At 60.6% G+C, this 18164-nt stretch overlaps 2 protein-coding genes across 3 annotated transcripts in view; one reads left to right on the plus strand and one right to left on the minus strand.

The window, feature by feature from the left end:
- Positions 1-8417, plus strand: part of MRTFA (myocardin related transcription factor A) — an 85643-nt gene extending 77226 nt beyond the window's left edge. The window contains exons 8-13 of one of the 2 annotated variants that reach the window (XM_058673403.1): positions 1539-1789; positions 1887-2061; positions 2706-3743; positions 4215-4364; positions 4505-4565; positions 7254-8417. In XM_058673403.1, coding sequence (XP_058529386.1) covers positions 1539-1789; positions 1887-2061; positions 2706-3743; positions 4215-4364; positions 4505-4565; positions 7254-7762 — 2184 coding nt within the window. In that variant the 3' untranslated portion in view covers positions 7763-8417. The remainder of the gene's footprint in view (positions 1-1538; positions 1790-1886; positions 2062-2705; positions 3744-4214; positions 4365-4504; positions 4566-7253) is intronic. The other variant, XM_058673404.1, reaches the window with a different exon arrangement.
- A 170-nt stretch (positions 8418-8587) lies between these two features.
- The window catches only part of SGSM3 (small G protein signaling modulator 3), a 38307-nt gene continuing 28730 nt past the window's right edge, over positions 8588-18164 (minus strand). Inside the window, exons 2-22 of the mRNA XM_058673408.1 lie at positions 16140-16255; positions 15793-15878; positions 15408-15474; positions 12503-12711; positions 12314-12421; positions 12039-12182; positions 11725-11920; positions 11488-11633; positions 11171-11395; positions 10939-10993; positions 10698-10825; positions 10462-10617; positions 10260-10314; positions 10119-10168; positions 9886-10038; positions 9715-9785; positions 9588-9636; positions 9424-9509; positions 9196-9318; positions 9021-9081; positions 8588-8928 (exon numbers count right to left, since the gene is read on the minus strand). Of these exons, the coding sequence (XP_058529391.1) occupies positions 8848-8928; positions 9021-9081; positions 9196-9318; positions 9424-9509; positions 9588-9636; positions 9715-9785; positions 9886-10038; positions 10119-10168; positions 10260-10314; positions 10462-10617; positions 10698-10825; positions 10939-10993; positions 11171-11395; positions 11488-11633; positions 11725-11920; positions 12039-12182; positions 12314-12421; positions 12503-12711; positions 15408-15474; positions 15793-15878; positions 16140-16146 (2256 nt within the window). The 5' untranslated portion in view covers positions 16147-16255 and the 3' untranslated portion in view covers positions 8588-8847. The remainder of the gene's footprint in view (positions 8929-9020; positions 9082-9195; positions 9319-9423; positions 9510-9587; positions 9637-9714; positions 9786-9885; positions 10039-10118; positions 10169-10259; positions 10315-10461; positions 10618-10697; positions 10826-10938; positions 10994-11170; positions 11396-11487; positions 11634-11724; positions 11921-12038; positions 12183-12313; positions 12422-12502; positions 12712-15407; positions 15475-15792; positions 15879-16139; positions 16256-18164) is intronic.

The following is an 18164-nucleotide window of genomic DNA, read 5'->3' on the forward strand; positions in this document are numbered from 1 at the left end:
TATGGTTGCTCCTGCGTGTGGCCCTCCCTTGGGCCTGCCAGGACCTCAGGCAGCCCCGGGCTGGGTGCACCTTTCCTCCAGTGGTCAGGAACCCAGAGCCACCAAGGTGACCTGCAAGTGCAGCCTGGCTCAGGGCTACCTGCTTTGGGACCTCACCCTATTGCTGGCTCCCTGATGCTAGGGCACCAGTACCTGACCAGAGAGGTGCTGTGGTTCTGAATTGGGGCCCAGACAGCCTCACTCTCCCTGCTCGGTCCTGCTCCCTCCACCCGCTGGGCCCCCGGGGGCTCCTGGCCACCCTGGGCTTGCTGTGCAGCTCAGGAAACCCTCAGGCCTTGGGCTGCCCCAGCATCTGCGGTCTCCTGCTGCACCTGTGGTACTCCCAGGTGGGGTCTGTGTGGCTGAGCTGCGCACACCCTGCTCACTGCATGTCAGAAAGTAGCCACTGTGGCCTCCCCCAAGGCTCTCCGAGTCTTGTCCCAGGCTTGGTCTGTCCCACTCCGTCCTGTCGCCCGTCCTTGGGCACTGCAAGTTCGGAAGAGCACAGCTGGGTGTCCTCAGCCTGTCCTGAGTTAGTTCCTAGCCATCCCCAGGCTACTCCCCACAACCAGGACCCTCCAGGTTTGTCCTTGCCACTGCTGTATGCCCTCCCTCCAGGCCTGTGACAGTTCCTGGTCCGTCCATGTGGTATTCTGCAGCACTGTGGCCCCTGACCCTGAGGTGTCTGCTGCTTCTGTGGGGGCTTCCATTTGGTCCCCTCTGCACCCAGCCAAGACCCTGGCTGCGTCTCCCACCCCTCTGCTTTTCTCTGTTCACCAAGTTCGAGGTTCCTCGTGGCCTTCTCTAACACTCCCCTGCCAACTTTTTTGCTCTTCATCCAGCTCTGCCGTCCTGCTGGGGACAGGCCCCTTCAGCATGTACTCTGGCCTTTCTTGGTCAGCCTGGGTCCTCTGAGCCACTCGGGAGCTGTTGGGGCAGCTCGGGGCAGGTGACTGCTCCAAGGCTGTTTCTGCATTTTGAAGCCCACATTCCTACTAGGACAGTGTTGTGTTTAAGATTTACTTATGTGAAGGGCAGGGGACAGAAATCTTCTCGAGCCCCATCTGGTCTGCTGTGTGGGTGCAGGGCCCTAGCGCCTCGCCATCCTCTGCTGCCTTCCCAGGCGCGTTAGCAGGGAGCTGGGGCAGCCAGCGCTTGGACTGGTGCTCCCTGTATGGGGCTCCCACACTGCAAGCCGTGGCTTAACCTGTAGCTTCTCCCTGCCAACTTCCTGCCCTGGCATTCCCACAAGGCTTGATGGTGTGCTCCTCAGCCAGTCACGTACCTTCCTCTTGGCACAAGGACAGGGAGAGGCTGTGTGTGGAGGGTGCTCTTCCCCAGCCAGAGGCCCTTTGAGGACAGAGAATGGGCACAGCCCACTCTGGCCGCCCCGCCCCACCCCTCCCTTCCGCAGGAGGCCTCGGGGGGGGTAGCACTGGGCCACCACTTGCACCCCCTGCCCCAGCCTCTCCCGTGACTGCGCCACCCCTGTGCCACAGCAAAGCCAAGCCAAGTCTGCCGGCGAGAGGCCACCGCGCACCAAGAAGGCCAAGGAGCCCAAGGCCAAGGTGAAGAAGCTCAAGTACCACCAGTACGTGCCCCCAGACCACCGGCGGGACCGCGGCGCGCCACCCATGGACTCGGCCTACGCCAGGATCCTGCAGCAGCAGCAGCTCTTCCTGCAGCTGCAGATCCTCACCCAGCAGCAGCAGCACTACAACTACCAGACCATCCTGCCCGCGCCGCCCAAGTACGCACAGGGCGCTGGGTGCTGGGTGCCGGGCGCTGGGCCAGCAGGCCACCAGCAGAGGCCGAGCCCTGCCTCACCGGAGCTGCCTTCCCCACAGGCCAGCCGGAGAGGCTCCAGGGAATGCTGGGTCGCCCCCGCTGCGTGGTGTCTCCTCCGCCAGCAGTGGCTCCAGCCCCGGTGTCCCAGGGCCCAGTGGACTGCCGAGGCCGAGCAGCAGCACCCCGCTGACCAACAAGCCTGGAGCCCTGCCAGCCAACCTGGATGACATGAAGGTAGGGTCACCCTGCCCACTGGAAGACCCGCGCTGTGCCCACCTTGCCCCTCCCCCGGGTACTGTCTGGAGTTGGCTTTTTGGCAGGGAAGACAGCTGGCCTAGGCCCTGCCAGTCATGGGTGACAGTGACCCTGAGATGCTGGCAGATCCAGGGCCTTGGGAGTGACCCAGCAGTGTGTTGGGGTTGGGGAGGACGGGTGGTGAGAAACAGGCCGTCTGCTCCGAGGCGGCTGTGGCAAGGGGTGTAGCCACTTGCCCACCCTGGGTGGAATGCGCTGACCTGGAGCCTGGCCTGTTGGTTACATCATTCTTGCAGTGAGCATATCCCACATGGCCTAGATGCCGCTGGCGCCAGCTCGGGGTCCCTCCTTGGCTTGGTGACCCTGTTATAAAAGCCGGTGCACCCGATCAGCATGAGCACAGGTGCTTGGCGGCCAGGCCACATGTGAGGAGGCAGGGTGGGACAAAGGCAGCAACTGGCCCTTCAGGCCCGCGGGGGTCAGGGACTTGATGCACATGGAGTGGCCAATGAGGCTCGGGCCCACGGGCCGAACTTAGAGCATGCTGGCCCTGCACCTCCTTCCCTGGCGAGCCCACGGCTTCCCCCAGCTCCCAGCCACCCTCACACCCGGCCTCCCTGCAGGTGGCAGAACTGAAGCAGGAGCTGAAGCTGCGGTCACTGCCCGTGTCGGGCACCAAAACAGAGCTCATAGAGCGCCTGCGCACCCACCATGACCAGACCAGCGCGGTCCCTGGGGGCCCCAAGGCGCCTGCCTCCTCGCTCCTCTCCAAGGCCGGCGAAGTGGTTGTGGCCTTCCCGGCTGCCCGGCTGAGTACAGGTCCAGCCCTGGTGGCAGCAGGCCTGGCCCCGGCCGAGGTGGTGGTGGCCACAGTGACAAGCGGTGGAGTGGTGAAGTTTGGCAGCACGGGCTCTACACCTCCCGTGTCCCCCACACCCTCCGAGCGGTCACTGCTCAGCACAGGCGACGAGAATTCCACGCCTGGGGACACCTTCGGTGAGATGGTGACGTCGCCGCTGACGCAGCTCACACTGCAGGCCTCACCACTGCAGGTCCTGGTGAAGGAGGAGGGGCCACAGGCCACGTCGTGCTGCCTGAGCCCGGGGGCACGTGCTGAGCAGGAGGGCCGCGACAAGGACCAGATGCTGCAGGAGAAGGACAAGCAGATCCAGGAGCTGACCCGCATGCTGCGGCAGAAGCAGCAGCTGGTGGAGCTGCTCCGACTGCAGCTGGAGCAGGAGAAGCGGGCCCAGCAGCTGGCCCCTGGCGCGCTCGGGGGCCCCGTGAAGCAGGAGGGCAGCTTCTCCAGCTGCCCGCTGAGCTGCCCACACCCCAGGCCCACCCCCTCCTTCAGCCCCAGCCCTGCAGCCTCGACGGCCGACCCTGGAGACACTCAGGCCGCAGCCCTGGAGCCCCCCGCCGTGGCAGTGAAGCAGGAGGCCCTGGAGTCCCCCACTGTGGTGGTGAAGCAAGAGGCCCTGGGGCCCGAGCCCAAGCAGGTGCCTGCCTCACAGCTGGTCCTGGGCGCCCAGGGCTCCGGCCTCCTCAAGGGGGTCACGCCTCCCACCCTCATCACGGACTCCACAGGGACCCACCTTGTCCTCACCGTGACCAATAAGAACACAGACAGCCCGGGTCGGCCCGCTGGGAGCCCCCCACAGGTACTTGGGGAGGGTGGGCGGGTGGTTCAGGCACATGCAGTTTCCTTCCCCTCCCACCAAGGACACTGGGCCTTCTGGGTGAGGGTCTGCTTGGGACCCCATAGACAGCAGGAGCCACCTTCCCCTCTGGCCAGGGACGGCAGGACAGTTCTGTGCTTGGGTTGCCCTGTCTAGGTCCAGACCCTCATATCATGGCCTTCTGGCAGGGAGAGGGGTGTGAGCAAACTGTGACCCCCCCACTACAGTGCCAGCAGCTGCCACTGGGCCCTGTAGAGCTTGGGGGAGTAGAGGTCAGTAACAAAGTGGGCGCTTTAGGATGGCACAAGGGCCCCCTGCAGAGCAAGTATGCAGACATCTGGGGGTGGGTCAGGCCTAGGCTGGGTCACATCTGCCTGTGGCTTCCTGGCTGGATCAGGAAGGCAGGGCCTGACCCTCCCTTGGCCCACTCATTGCTGTCTCCTGTCTGTCCAGCCCTCCTCCCAGCCCAGCTCTCCTGCCCCTGGCGCCCCTGCCCACATGGACCTGGAGCAACCCTTCCAGCCCCTGTTTGGGACAGCCTCAGCCCTGAAGACAGAGCCGCCAGGCTACGAGGAAGCTGTGAACCAGCAGCCCAAACAGCAGGTGACTGGTGCTGGGCCTGGCCAGGGCACGTGACAGCCAAGCCCACAGGGAGGGGTGCTCTGGGAGGAGGGCCTCGGGACCCACACTGGGCTGGGAGTTTCTGCTGGGAATTCTCATGGTTTCCTGTTTTGGTTTCCCAGGAGAACGGCTCCTCAAGCCAGCAGATGGACGACCTGTTTGACATCCTCATCCAGAGTGGAGGTAACGCCCTGCGCTGGCTGTGGCCGTGGCGGGTGGGTCCTGGGAACTGAGCGCTTGCGTGTCTGCTGCAGGGCCCAAGCCCCAGTGCCCCCATGTGTGGCGAGAAGCACACAGGCCTGGGACTGACAAGGGGGCAGAATGCTTGCCTGGTGGGGAGGTGGACCCATGTGGAAGGAGGCCATCAGGACGAGTGGCAGAAAGCAACAGTGGGCCAGAGCAGGGGCCTCCTGGACTGCGGGGAGGGGGCTGCGGGGACCCTGGCCAGGCAGGAGCCAGCGTCGCACGTCCTTTGGGGAGAACCAGTCTGGGTGAGGACACAGTGGCAAGGCCAGGGCTGGGGGCAAGTGCGGGGCACGAGGGGGACTTGTGCAGGCAATCAGATGTGTAAGTGGCATTTGGACAGGGACTTGGGAACCCTGGGCATCTAGACTTCTGGGTCATGAGCAAGGCTGGAGCCCAGGCTAGCAAGGCAGTAAGGCCTTAGTAGGGACCACAGAGTTCCTGCTGGGGTACACACTGGGACACCATGGCAGATGCAAGGGGGAGACCCCTTTAGTGTAGAGGGGAAACCCTCACCCCCTCAAAAGGCCCAGGGCTGTCCTTGGCAGCCACAGCAGGGAGGCCTGCTGAGGGCTGTGGTGTGTCAGCTGCAGGACCACCCTTGGGTGGTGGCTGTGCTGTTAACACCGTTCACAGCCTGTTGCCCATGGCTCTGAGGATGTGCCGGGCCAGGCTGGCTCCAGGAGCTCCACCTGCGTCTCCCGTAGGGTGACAGGAACCTGTTAAATGCTGCTTCCAGAGGAACACTGACCTAGTACTCTGGCCTGGGGTATGGCGTCCTACACGAACACCAGCTCCGAGTGACTTCTGAGAGCTGAGTCACTTCTCTTGACCGGAGCCCCAAGCTTCTTCCCACGCCTGTGCGTCCCAGCCTCAGGTGTGCCAAGGCAGTAGTCCTGGGCTTAGCAGGCTAGAACTTGAGCACGTAACCTGACAGAGAAAGGGTTTGCTGGCAGGGAGCGTGTGAGCCAGTGGGGCAGGCAGTGGCTAGGGGGTTGGCCAGGGCCTTGGCAGGAGCAGCTTCAGAAGATGCCATGTTCAGTTGGGATAGGAAGAGAGTAGGGGTGAAACCTGGATTCTTTGTTCTTTAAGATCTAGATCAAAGTTTGCCACTCTAGCTATTTTTTAGTTTAGTGGCGTAAGTACATGCATAATGCTAACCATCACCACTGTCATTTCTAGACCTTTCCATCCTCCCAAACTAAAACTAGTGCCACCTGCCAGGTACTCCGCACTTCTCCCATTCCTAGGTGGCCACTATCCTTCCTGTGTGTCACCCGGGGATCGCCCTGTTTGTCCTTGGTGGCTGGCGGCTGCCCCCACAGGCCTCCAGCTCCACCTTCTTGCTGTGGACCTGACGCACGGCACTCTTGTTGTCAGGTCCCTGAGGAAGTGCCCTGCGTGGTCAGGGGCTCCCAGCCTGGCTGTCCTGTCAGCCTGTACCTTCCCCCGAGCAGAGCCCAGGGCCGTTGTCTCCATTGTCTACCTTTGGGTTTTGAGGGAGGCCATCCTAATGAGTGCCATGGCATGCCAGGTTAACCATATCACGCTGGTTGGTGCACTTCCGAACCAGCTCTCTGACGAAGCAGTGCAAAGTGACCCCGACATTTAGATGCACTGCACCTGGGGGAAGAATGGGAAGACATTCCTGGCTTCAGCCTGGCCCGCTCTTGCAGCCGTTTGGGGAGTGAACCAACAGGGTGAAGGCAGTCCTCTCTGTGTAACTGCCTTTCAGTTAATGGGCCAGTGCCTTGACCTCGTATGCTAAGCTTCTGCTTGTGACGCTGACATCATAGGGGCCCCAGTTCCAAGTTGTGGGCTCAAGGCCTTGAGAGCTGTGGCAACACACTGGCCCACGTCCAGCTGTGGCGACTTCAGGAGTGCAACAGTAGGTGAAAGACCTCTAACTGGCTTTGCCTTTTTTTTTTTTAAAAGCTCCCCACTCTCCACCCCTCTGCCTTTAAAGCAGGCGGAGTTGTGGCCGGCATGATGGCTCAATAGTTAAATCCTCACGTTTCAACCACCAGGATATCCCATGTGGGCACCGTTTCATGCCTTTGCTGCTGCACTGCCCATCCAACTCCCTGCGTGCGGCCTGGGTTGGAAAGGCAGTCAAGGACAGCCCAAAGCTTTAGGATCCTGCAGCCATGTGGGAGACCCAGAGGAAGAGCCTGTCTTCAGATCAGCTCAGCTCCAGCTGTGTGGCAACTTGGGGAGTGGGCCAGTGGATGGAAGATCTGTCTGACCTTCCCTCTGTAAAATCTGATGTGCATTTCCAACACCAAACAGGCAGTGTTAGCCCACCATCACTTCTGGGCCTTTTGGCTAAGATCAAGTGTAAATAGCCAGTCCATCTTCCATGTGCTGGTTCACTCCCCAAAGCTGGTCTGGAGCCAGGAACCTCCTCCAGTCTCCCATGGGTGCAGGGCCCAGGCCACAAAGCAGGGAGTTGGATGGAAAGTGGAGTAGCCAGGGCTGTACTGGCTCTGTAATCTGGGATTATGAAGATGTGCTCCGTTTGCTTCTCAGCTGTCAGTCAAGGCTTCGATGCATTTACTTAGATGGAGTCGGTCGGTTGTGAGTGGTTTGGCCTGCTTCCTGATGCCCACTCCCTGTGTTGATTGGCAGAAATTTCAGCAGATTTCAAGGACCCGCTGTCCCTGGCTGGGAAAGAGAAGCCACCCTCAACAGCAGTCTGCGGGTCACCATTGGTCCCCCAGCCTTTGCCCTCCACTGAGCTCTCCCAGGCCACCCCACCACCACCGGGCTCACCTGCACTCCCCGGGCGCCTGGAGGACTTCCTGGAGACCAGCACTGGGCTGCCCCTGCTGGCGGGTGGGCAGGAAGGGCCGGAGCCCCTGTCGCTGATTGACGACCTCCACAGTCAGCTGCTCAGCAGCTCTGCCGTCCTGGACCACCCCCCGTCCCCAATGGACACCTCAGACCTGCACTTTGCTCCTGAGCCCAGCAGCAGCCTGGGCCTGGCTGACGGCCACCTCGACAGCATGGACTGGCTGGAGCTGTCGGGAGGCCCTGTGCTCAGCCTGGCCCCGCTCAGCACTGCTTCCCCCAGCCTCTTCTCCACAGACTTCCTTGATGGCCACGACCTGCAGCTGCACTGGGATTCCTGCCTATAGCTCGGACCTGCAGCCGCAGGGCTCCCCGCGCGTATGGAGTCTTGACAATCAGGCCCCTCTGCCTTGCCTGTGGGCCGGGCCCTGGCTCCAGCTCCCCAGGGCAGGGGCAGGAGGAGTTGGCGAGGAGTGACCCATGCCAGGGCCCGGACTGTATCCATTTGACCTCCTTTTGTGAGGTCGGAGGTGCGCTGCCTGGCTGACGTGCGGCTGGGCGTCCAGCCACGCTCCCCACGCCAGCCACGCTGAGCCGCAGCATGGCCGCTGTACATACCTCTCGTCTGTATCCACACACGCCGACACGCCCGTGGGAGCTGTGCCGGCTCCCCCACCCTCCTCCCAGGCCCTGCGGCAGGGACACCTTAGGGTGTGCCCCGTGGGGTACAGCTGCCCAGGCCTGCTCATCACAAGTGCTGGACGTACAGAGCCCATCACGGCCTCCGCCACCCGTCAGTGCCACGTGGGCAGAGGTGCTCTCCCCCGGCCCACATTCCATCCCCATCACCTCACTGCAGCCAACAAGAAGCTGGGACAGGGGGTGCCTTTTGCCCCACCCTGCCTGCCATGGGCTATGAGGTGGTCCTCCTGGTGCCCAGAGCCACTGACCTCGCATTCTCTGGGGGGCGGGGGGAGCTGTGTGAACTTTGAAATAAAAGTGAGACCACTACCGTGTCTGTCTCATCGTGGGCCATGTGCTGTGTTCTGGGGCGCCACAGTGGCGTCCTTCCACCCAGGCTGACCTGCAAGCATCCAGGATTCTAGAGCTGTCCCCAGAACAGGACCAACCCGCGTCCGCAGCGTGGCTGTGGCTGGACAGAGACGGGAGTCGGTGCTTGCAGCTGGTTTATTCAGAAGCCTCAGCGGCCGGAAGCCCGCCGCCACCCTCCCGCCTTGCCGAGCAGAGTGCGCCCACAGCGCGTCAGGTCAGTGCCGGACACCAGCTGTCGCTGGGCTGCCCTAAGGGCGCTGGTGGCAAGCACTGAGCCAGTCACCTGCGGCCCCTCAGCTGCTGTCCCACGACAAGTTCGCAGCTGGTCAGCCTCAACTTCCTGTTGCGGGCGGGACCCCAAGGGCAGCAGGTGGCGGCCTCAGCCGTCTATGTCCCAGCTGAACAGGTGGTGCTTCACCAGCATGTCCTGGACGCCCTCCTTCAGGGGCCGCTTCTCCTCCTGTGCACACAGCAGCCAGGTCACCAGGGCAGGCTCAGGCAGCGGGGCTGGCACACAGGTCCCCGCTGGGCCCCCTCAGCCGCCCCACCCACCTCTCTCTTGGCAGGGAGCTCCCAGTCCTGAGACAGGCTGAAGGCAAAACAGCAGAGGACACTGGAGAGAGAAAGGGGGACGCCGTCACCCCAGGGTCGGCCCTGCTGCCCCAGCCCCAGGCTGCCATCACCCGGGGTCGGCCCTGTCTGCCCTGCGCTGCTGCCAGGTCCTCACCGGAGCTCACACTTGATCTGAACCCAGCCAGGGCTGCGCAGGAAGGACCAGGGCTGGTACCACTTCTCCACGGTGGGCAGGCTGGAGCAAAGCACCTCCAGCCACAGGTGCAGCACCTGCTCACTGGGGATGGAGGAGCCGAGTAGGGGCCAGGCCTCAGGCAGGCCGGCAGTCCCCGAGGGTCCTGCTGTCTCCCCCAGCCCCATTCCCACTATGGCATCTACTCACTTGAGCCCCACGCAGATGAGCGAGCGGAGCTTGACATCCATCTGCACATGCGCTGCATCGTGGGTCACGTTCACGGACTGCACGGCCTGCAGGGGCACAGTGGTCACGTGGCAGGCCCCTTGGGACCGCCTGGGGTGTCCGGGCTGGCAGGGCAGGCCACTCACCCGGTACAGCAGTTCCTCAGGGGTCAGGACTTTGCCATCTTCATCCAGCCTGAAAAAGGGGCCGAGCTCAGCGCCCCTCGGGGTCGGGGGGCCTGGACAGCCCCACCCTCCCGCCAGCCCCGACTACCTGTAGGTCTTACAGAGCACGAGGCGGGAGTACACCGAGTCAAAGTCTCTCTCCACCTCCCGGCCTGCCGCCTGGGGACACAGGACACCTTCAGTGCGGCCCAGCCGCCGCCCGCCAGGCCCCAGCCTCTCCCACTGCAGGGCTCAGGGTGAAGGTGCAGTGACCACTCACCTCCTCAATGAAGAGCCAAGGGTGGCATGCCCCCCCAAGCAGGGACGGCTTCTTCAGTCCATGCTCAAACAGGGCCTTGAGGGCCGGGCACAGGGTCCCTCGCACAAGGTCTGTGACCCCCTCTGTCACAGAGTCATCCCCCGCAATGGAGTACTGTAGGGGAACAGGTTGAAGGCCGCCTGCGGCGGGGAGCCTTGCTGGGCGGGGCCCCTCAGGGGCTTGCCTTCTCTCACCTCCTTGCTGCGCTCGTCCAGGACTTCCACAAACTTGGCCGGAAACCAGCCTGTGGGAGGAGCGGCAGGTCACCCGTGGACCTTTCCTGGGAGAACACCCCATCTCCCTCCGGTCTCCCCGAGGCCCCTGCGGGCCCTTACCTCGCAGGCCGTTCAGCTCCCCGACCCAGCAGTGCTCGTCCTTCTGAGAAACAATCTGCAGGAGGAAGACCAGAGCCCGGTTCCCTGGGGCCAGGGCCTCACCCCTCCCACCCTCACCCTAGACCCCACATGCCGGGGACAGGGGAGGGTGGCCAGGGCGGGAAGGGCTCCCTGGTGCCCACCACACCGCACTGCACCACACCGTGATGATGTCATTCTTGCGGAAGCCCAGCTCGTCGTCATCATGCCGCTCGAAGTCCAGCAGGGCCTTGGCGCGGCGCCGGTGGCTGCGGGAACAGGCCACGTAGTTCTCGTGGTCCCGCTGGTGGCTCTCCATGCTGTAATCTGGAGTCAGCTCCTGCCCGGATGGACAGAGGCGTTGTAGGCGAGGGGACTGATGGGGAGGGACAGGCCCTGCCTGAGGAGCCTGCGACTCACCACGCTGCAGTTCTTGGGATCCGTGCACTGGAAGTGGCGAGCCACGCGCAGGACGGCCTCCCGGAGGTCAGCCACCAGCTCCGTCTGCTTGATGTTCTTGGCTTTGAGTGCCTCCAGGTCATCCTCCCCTACGGGACAATACAGGGCTGTGGCCACCTCACCTACCCTAGGGGACAACACGGGGCTGTGGCCGCCTCCCCTCCCAAGGCCCTCAGAGGGGCCCTGCCATGTGCCCGCTCACCAAACAGCAGGGAGCTGATGGCGGACTTCCTGCGCTGCGTCCTGCGCCGCACAACCTGTGGGTGGGAAGGGGGTGGGTCAGCGGCCACACCACGCGCCCAGGAGGACGCTGGCTGGGGCTCGGTCTCACACCCACCCAAGCCAAGATCAGGACGCTGGGATTCACTGCACCCGAGGACAGGCTCACCCCACGGCGGGGGGAGCCCCCGAGAAAGCCCGTGCTGTGGGCCGACCTGGGAGAGGTTGCTGGTGGCGCCGGTCCCCAGCAGCTGGCCCTGGTCTGCAATGAGGTAGGCCAGATGTTTGCGGCGCTGGGTCTCCACAGCCACAGCCGTGAGGGAGCCGGCCAGCCGCATGGCCTCCCCCAGCAGCAGCTCGGCGTCGTCCATCTGCGATGGGATGTCCGACAGAGTGTTGAAGATGGAGGCTGAGTTCTCTGACTGGATCAGCTCCTCCTCCTGGGCGGGGCAGGGGACAGGGTTGGCACTGCATGGGCCTGGCCAGGAGTGGATCCATGCCCCCTCATGCTGCACCACCCTCCCGCGGGCACCTGGAGGCGCAGCATGCCCAGTGTGGTCTGGAACAGCACCAGGGAGCCCTCGTAGAAGAACAAGTCCCAGATGCGCAGCAGCAGCCGGATGTGCACGACGCTGGCGAAGGCCGTGAGGAACCAGTGCAGCGTGATGAGGGACAGTTCTGAGGACAGCATGCAGCAGTGATGGGCGCACGCAAGCCTGCAGCCTCGGGCCTCTGCCAGCTGCGTCCTCTGACCCCCGCCAGCCCTCACCAATGTCATGCTCCTGCAGCAGCTTGTCCAGGCGGGGCAGGTACTGCACGATGAGCTGGCGCAGCACCCGCTGGTCTGTCTGGACACCCAGCAGGGTGGTGCTGAAGTAGGAGGCGGGCAGCAGGTCCTCGATGACAGCCCCCATCATCCAGAAGGCATCCTCCTCCTCCAGGAAGAGCAGGAGGCAGGCCGCCACCTGGCCAGGCGTGGGGACAGGGACCTGTAGCCAGGACTTCAAAGGTGCCCTCCCCGAGGGTGACCACCCCTCACCAGGGAGCCCAGTGATGCCCCTGCCTGCCCAAGGCCATGCTCACCATGCCAGTACCCTGGCAATAGCCAATCTCAGGGTAGAGCCAGGCCAGGGCCCGGAGGACCCTGCGCAAGCGGGGCACCCCGACGCTGTCTATGCTGGCAAAGCAGGCGTTGCTGGGCATGGTGCGGAGCAGGTCCTTCTCAATCTGCCAGAAACCCAGACCCCCGATCAGACCTGAGAGATGGCGGGCCCCAGGCCCCCTTCCCTATGGGTCAGACCCCAACACTACTGTGGAGCTGGCCAGCAGGCAACTGCAGGCCAGGCTGGTATCCTCACCTGTTTGGCAGCGATGGTGTCATCACTGGAGCTGTTCCTGACCATGTCGCGGTAGGACAGCTCTGAGCTCCTCTTCCTCTGCAGAGCCCCAGAGAGCCGCATCCATAGCTGAGGAAGGAGTGTAGTCTTCCTCAGATGCCATCAGGGCAGTCCCTGTGGGCCCCCGGGATAGCCCCAGGGCTGTCTCACCTGCGGCCTCATGCCATGTGGGATGCCGGCCAGCACCAGGGAGCGCAGCTTCTCGGAGCGGGGCAGGGAGTCGGCAATCTTGTCCCAGGTGAGATCCCCTACGTCGTGATTGTGGGTGAACTCCAGGTGGGCCTGCCACCGCAGCCTCTGCGCAGGGTCCTCCACCAGGGATGCACTTGGCAGTGGACTGCAGCTGGGCTCAGCACCTTCTGCCAGGAGATGGGTGCAGCAGTGGGCAGTAGGCCAAGTCTCCCGAGGCCCTGAGCTCTGCCTCTAGGGCCAGCTCTCCACCCTGAGAGCCTCCTATACACTCAGCAACACGTCCACCAGGCAGCCCAAAGACCAGCAGGCTTGGGCTCTTCCTGCTTCGTCAACACTGCCCTTCCACAGCAAGAGACCCCACAATGACACGCCGTTCTCAGGCTCGGGTCTGAGCACGGAACACAGTGGGTCGCAGCAGTGGGCCTGCTGGCCCCCGCTTCCTCCACGGTGGACACAGTGGTCCTTCCAGGAGTAGACAGCATGCCTCAGCACCTGCTTGCCTAGTGCCCCGCCACCTGCCTGCTCTTCCACAGCACATCGCCACCCACTCAGCACCGCCAACCTGTTGTTCCCAGCTGCCCTCCCCTCTGAGAATCCTCCCTGCCCAGGAATGCTGTCCAGGTGTCTTCCCTGCCCCCCGCAAGTCATTTGGGTGCGTACAGTCTGTGCTTTCCGCACCCACAGGGGGTTTCTTCAAATATTTACTCAATGAGTAAGGATGAAGTGCTCTGGCCTCACAAGAAAGCCAAGCCCTTAGCTCTGCTTCTGGAAACACCCACTTAAGTGCCTTCCCTTACACAGTAAGATGTGGGAACGCTACCTCAGCAGGGCCTGAATCCCAGGGGCACCTGCTCCCATCACACAAGGAGTCTTCAAAAAGCTCATGATAAACAGACTGGTCTGAAATTGTTTGCAACATAAATTTATCTTTTAATTCGAGAGACAGAGACACACAGGGAGGGCACAAGTGTCCAGCAATGATTTACCCCCAAAGCCTGCCGAGGGCACGGGCTGGCCTCCAGCTGCCGACTGGAAACTCAATTCAGGTCCCCCTTGCTGGGGCCAGAAGTGTTAGCTGAGTTGTTGGCTCCTAGGGCCTGCCATCGGCCTGGAGGCAGGGGCCATCCCCTCCCAGGGCCTCCTTCCAGGCCTTCCTCAGCCCTCCTCCCATGCGCTCCCAATAGGGACGTGACATTCCAGGCATCCTTTTTCACTTTGATTCATTTGTTTGAAAGGCAGAGTGACAGAGGAGAGCGGTCTTCTACCCTGATTCATTCCAAAATGTCCACAACAACCAGGAACTCCACCTGGGTCTCCCATAATCCAAGCCACTGGTCAGTGCCTGCCGCCTCTCAGGCACGTTAGCAGGGAGCTGGACTGGCAGCAGAGGACAGCTGTACCTCAAACCAGGCCTTCTGACAGGGTGGCAGGCATCCCGAGTATCAGCTGAGCTTGCTGTACCAGCAGGTGCCCCTCCCCAGGTATGCTCACTGCTGGCCCAGACACCTGCTCCTTTGCGAACGTCTTCAAGTCCACCTGTACTCAAAGAGTTCCCTGACTCCATCTCAATCTTGGCTTTTTAATCTCCAAAATCTGCTGCAAATAAGCAGCCCAGAGAACTTACACCAGAAACAGAAATGGGAGGGCCGAAAGTTTTACACCTGCACCTTAGGCCTTGTGACAAGAGGCCCCGGGTTCAGGTACAAGGCCTTCCTGACAGCCCGCAGGGCACTAACAGGTCTGTTCACAGCAGAAAACAATGCAAATGGCTTACAGGTCCACTTTAACAAAAAAAAAAATCAAATATTATAAATCCACATTAGGATATTCTACAGCCACTGAAAAAGAGTGTTTATCTTTGAAAGTGTATTGACTGACCCTGAAAACACTCATGGAGTAATGTTAAAACATAACAGATATGTGATCTAACCTTAGTCACGGAAAGTATATATGAATACACACAAAGCCAGGAAAGGAATACATTTAAAATGTTCGCAGTTACAGAATTTTGAGTTAATTCTGTTTTATCCTTATACCTCTCTGCATTTTCTGTTAAAGATTTTTTTTTTTTATTAGAAAGTCATATTTACAGAGAGGAGAGACAGAGAGAAAGATCTTCTGTCTGTTGGTTCACTCTCCAAGTGGCCACAACAGCTGGAACTGAACTGATCCGAAGCCAGGAGCCTGGGGCCATGAGCTTCTGCTGGGTCGTCCACATGCATGCGGGGTCCCAAGGCTTTGGGTCATCCTCCACTGCCCTCCCAGACTATAAGCAGGGAGCTGGATGGGAAGTAGAGCAGTCGGGATTAGAACCAGCAGCCATATGGGAACCTGGTTGTATGCAAGGGGAGGACTTTAGCCTCTAGCTGTCGTGGCCCCCTCTCTGTATTTTTTAACTTTGTTCCTGTTTTTAGTTATTAGGTGAAGATCAATAAGGGTGCCACTGTGGTGTAGCACGCTAAGCCTCTGTGATGCCAGTATCCAAATGGGTGCCAGTTCAAGTCCGAGTGTATCCATGTCAGGACTGGAAGGCAGCAGATGAGGGGTAGATTCCATGGGGCCGTTCGCCCATGTGGGAGACCCGGAAGAAGTTCCTGGCTCCTGGCTTCAGACAGATCCAGCTCCAGCCACTGTGACCATTTGGGGAATAAACCAACAGATGGAAGATCTGTCTCTCCTCCTCTCCATGAAATTCTGCCTTACAAATACAAATAAAAAATAAGAATCAATAGAAAGCTCTACATATTTGTAACAGCATCACCCTCAGATCTGCCTGTCTGGGCCAGAGATCATGTGACGCAGAATGCAAGCCTTGGGAGCTGGCATCCCCCAGGACAGCGACAGACGAGGGACTCAGTTTTACCTTCTTTGTCCACGCGGAAACCAAACTCATCATAGTAGGCCTCGGGCTGCTCCGCAGACTCCTCCTTCTGGAAGCAGGGTGAGGAAGAAGTCAATTGTCCAGCTCCCAGTGTGGGGCCACCGTGATGGCTGCCTTCCAAAACCCCCTGGACCAAAGGTCACCCTCCACAAAGGCTCCTCCGGTGACCCCTCACGGACAGGGGCCCTTGCCTCTCCCGTGCCTGTCCATGATGCTGAGACCGCGGCGAGAAGCGTGCCCTACGTATTTCCGTGTCTGTGATCCTGAGGGCACGAGGCCAGCATGCCTTCATCCAGCTGTGGCACTCAGGGCACCTGGTGACCCTGTGTGCTCACCCAGTCCCGGGGCAGGGCGCTGCTACGCGTACCTGCTTGCACCGAGCCAGGATCTCCTGGGGCCACATGCTTGGTGTCAGCGCTGAGAAGGGGCCGCCGGCGGAAGGGGTGTGGCTTCCTGGAAGCAAACAGAACGAGAGAACATAGGAACCCCAAGTCCAGATGCCCTCCTGTGAGGGGGAGTATGGAGGGGCACACTTCTGAAGGAGGCCCGAGCATGGCGCCTGTGGCAGAGGCCTCGGGAGCACAGAACGGGGAACCGCACTCACCCAATGTCCCACTCACTCCGCTCCCCCACCTCTTCTATCTGGACTATAAGTTTATGAAATCTCTGCTCTCAGCAAGCCCCCCACTCCAGCACCCAGGCCCCAGCTTCTACCTGACATGGCGCAGCGGGCAGGGGGAGGCCCTGCGGGGCCTCAGGAGCGGTCCTGTCCCAGTCTGTGGGGGTTGGAAGGCTCCCCCAGCCTCATCCGGTCCATCTGTTTATCTGCCCTGTGGAAGAGCGGTGTGCAGGTCACTCCAGCACCCCAGGTTAATGAAGTGCCCCTCCAAGCCTCCCCCGTGCAGCTGCCTTTACCAGCCAGGAGCAGCTGGGAGAGAAGCCCTACCACCGTGCCACAAAGAAAGGAGAAATTTACACTTCACCCTTCTCAAAGTGGGCACAGAAATGCCAATTTTTCACCTGCTAGTTCACTTCCCAAATGCCTTCAACAGCCATGACCGGCTCAGGCCTGACCCAGCAGCTTAGAACTTCGTGCGGGTCTCCCAGCGGAGTGGCAGGAGTCTAGGCACTTGGCTCACTGTCACGTGCGCTGGGAGAGGTGCCAGGACTCAGCCTGGCACTCTGACGTGGAAATGCTATCTCAAGCAGAAGCTTAACTCACTACACCACCTTGCCTGCCCCACTCCTTTAGAACATTTTACTAGCCTTCAGGGGAAACCAAATAGAAACTACAATCTAATTTAAATCTCTCCTGTCCCTATGTAACCATGTCCCCTCCTTCACGTCTCATCCCCTTAATGAGGACTCAGCGGTGTTTGGTCTAGTGAGTGAGCCACCTGCCCCCACGCCCATATCCCACACCAGAGTGACTGGCTGTCCTCCTGGAGGGGCCTCAGGCTCCAGCTTCCTGCCAAAGCAACACCAGCCCAAGTCTGCAGATCTCCGGGCACACTGGAGGCGCAGACTGAGCCCACAGCTCCCGGCGTTGCCCCGGGATGCCAGCTGCTGGCAGCTGCAGGCTTTTAGGAATGAACCAGCAAATGATGGCACACGCTCTTAAGACAAATACAAGAACTCAGCAACAAAGTAACAAATAGTCTAATTAAAAACTGGGCAAAACATTTGAATATCCATTGCTCCAAAGAAAGGTGGCCAATTAGCAGGCAGAAGTTCATCACTGGGCCCGGCGCGGTAGCCTAGTGCCTAAAGTCCTCGCCTTGCAAGCACTGGGATCCCATATGGTCGCCAGTTCACATCCTGGCGGCCCCACTTCCCATCCAACCACGTGCCTGTGGCCTGGGGAAGCAGTCGGGGATGTCCCAAAGCCGTGGGAGAGCCGGAGGAGGCGCCTGGCTCCTGCTTTGGATCAGCTCAGGTTCAGGGATTATGGCTGCTTAGAAAGTGAACCAGTGGATGGAAGATCTTTGTCCTCTGTAAATCTGCCTTTCCAATAAATAAATAAGTTTTAAAAAACAAATTCTAAAAAAAATTTACAAAAACCCGTAAGGTGATACCAACTCAGAGAGACCAGACTGGCTCCGATCAGACAAGGCGACACTGTGAAGCTGTGGAGCCCCCATGGAACCTGCCAGCTGCCGGGCACAGCGTTCTGACCACCGCCCACAGCCCCCAGGTGACCAGCCGCACGCTACCTAGGTACCAGGGTGCTCCCAAAGTTCATGCACATGCAAATTACCTGTGCAAATTTCCCCACAACTTTTTTTTACTCTTTTTAAAAATTATCTGATGATGTTTACATAGTCCAGCAGGGTGGGAAGGGTCAGGGTTAGGGAGAAGAGGGTGTGATCACTGTTTCCCAATTCTGAGGGGAGGAGGGAGGGAGAGACGGGGGAGAGGCCATACCCAGCCTCCCAACCACCCCGGTACCCGAGAATGGGGAACGGCCACCGATATCAGGCCAGGGTCCCAGTGTGACACATGCTCCGAGGGCTCTGTCCAGGTGGGCGGGACAGTTCTGAAATGCTGTCCATCTCACTGATCTAAGGATGTGTCCCACAACTTTCTGAAGGATACTCACCCATCTCCCCCACAAAAATAAAACCATGTGCCCACTGAAAAAACACACATTACTGCTCAGGGTAGCATCACAGTCAGTAAGTAACTCAGATGTCCACCAAGTGATGAACAGATATACAGAATGTACCCACACCATGAATA

The sequence above is a fragment of the Ochotona princeps genome, chromosome 15 (assembly GCF_030435755.1).
Source record: "Ochotona princeps isolate mOchPri1 chromosome 15, mOchPri1.hap1, whole genome shotgun sequence".
NCBI classification, from domain to species: Eukaryota; Metazoa; Chordata; class Mammalia; order Lagomorpha; family Ochotonidae; genus Ochotona; species Ochotona princeps.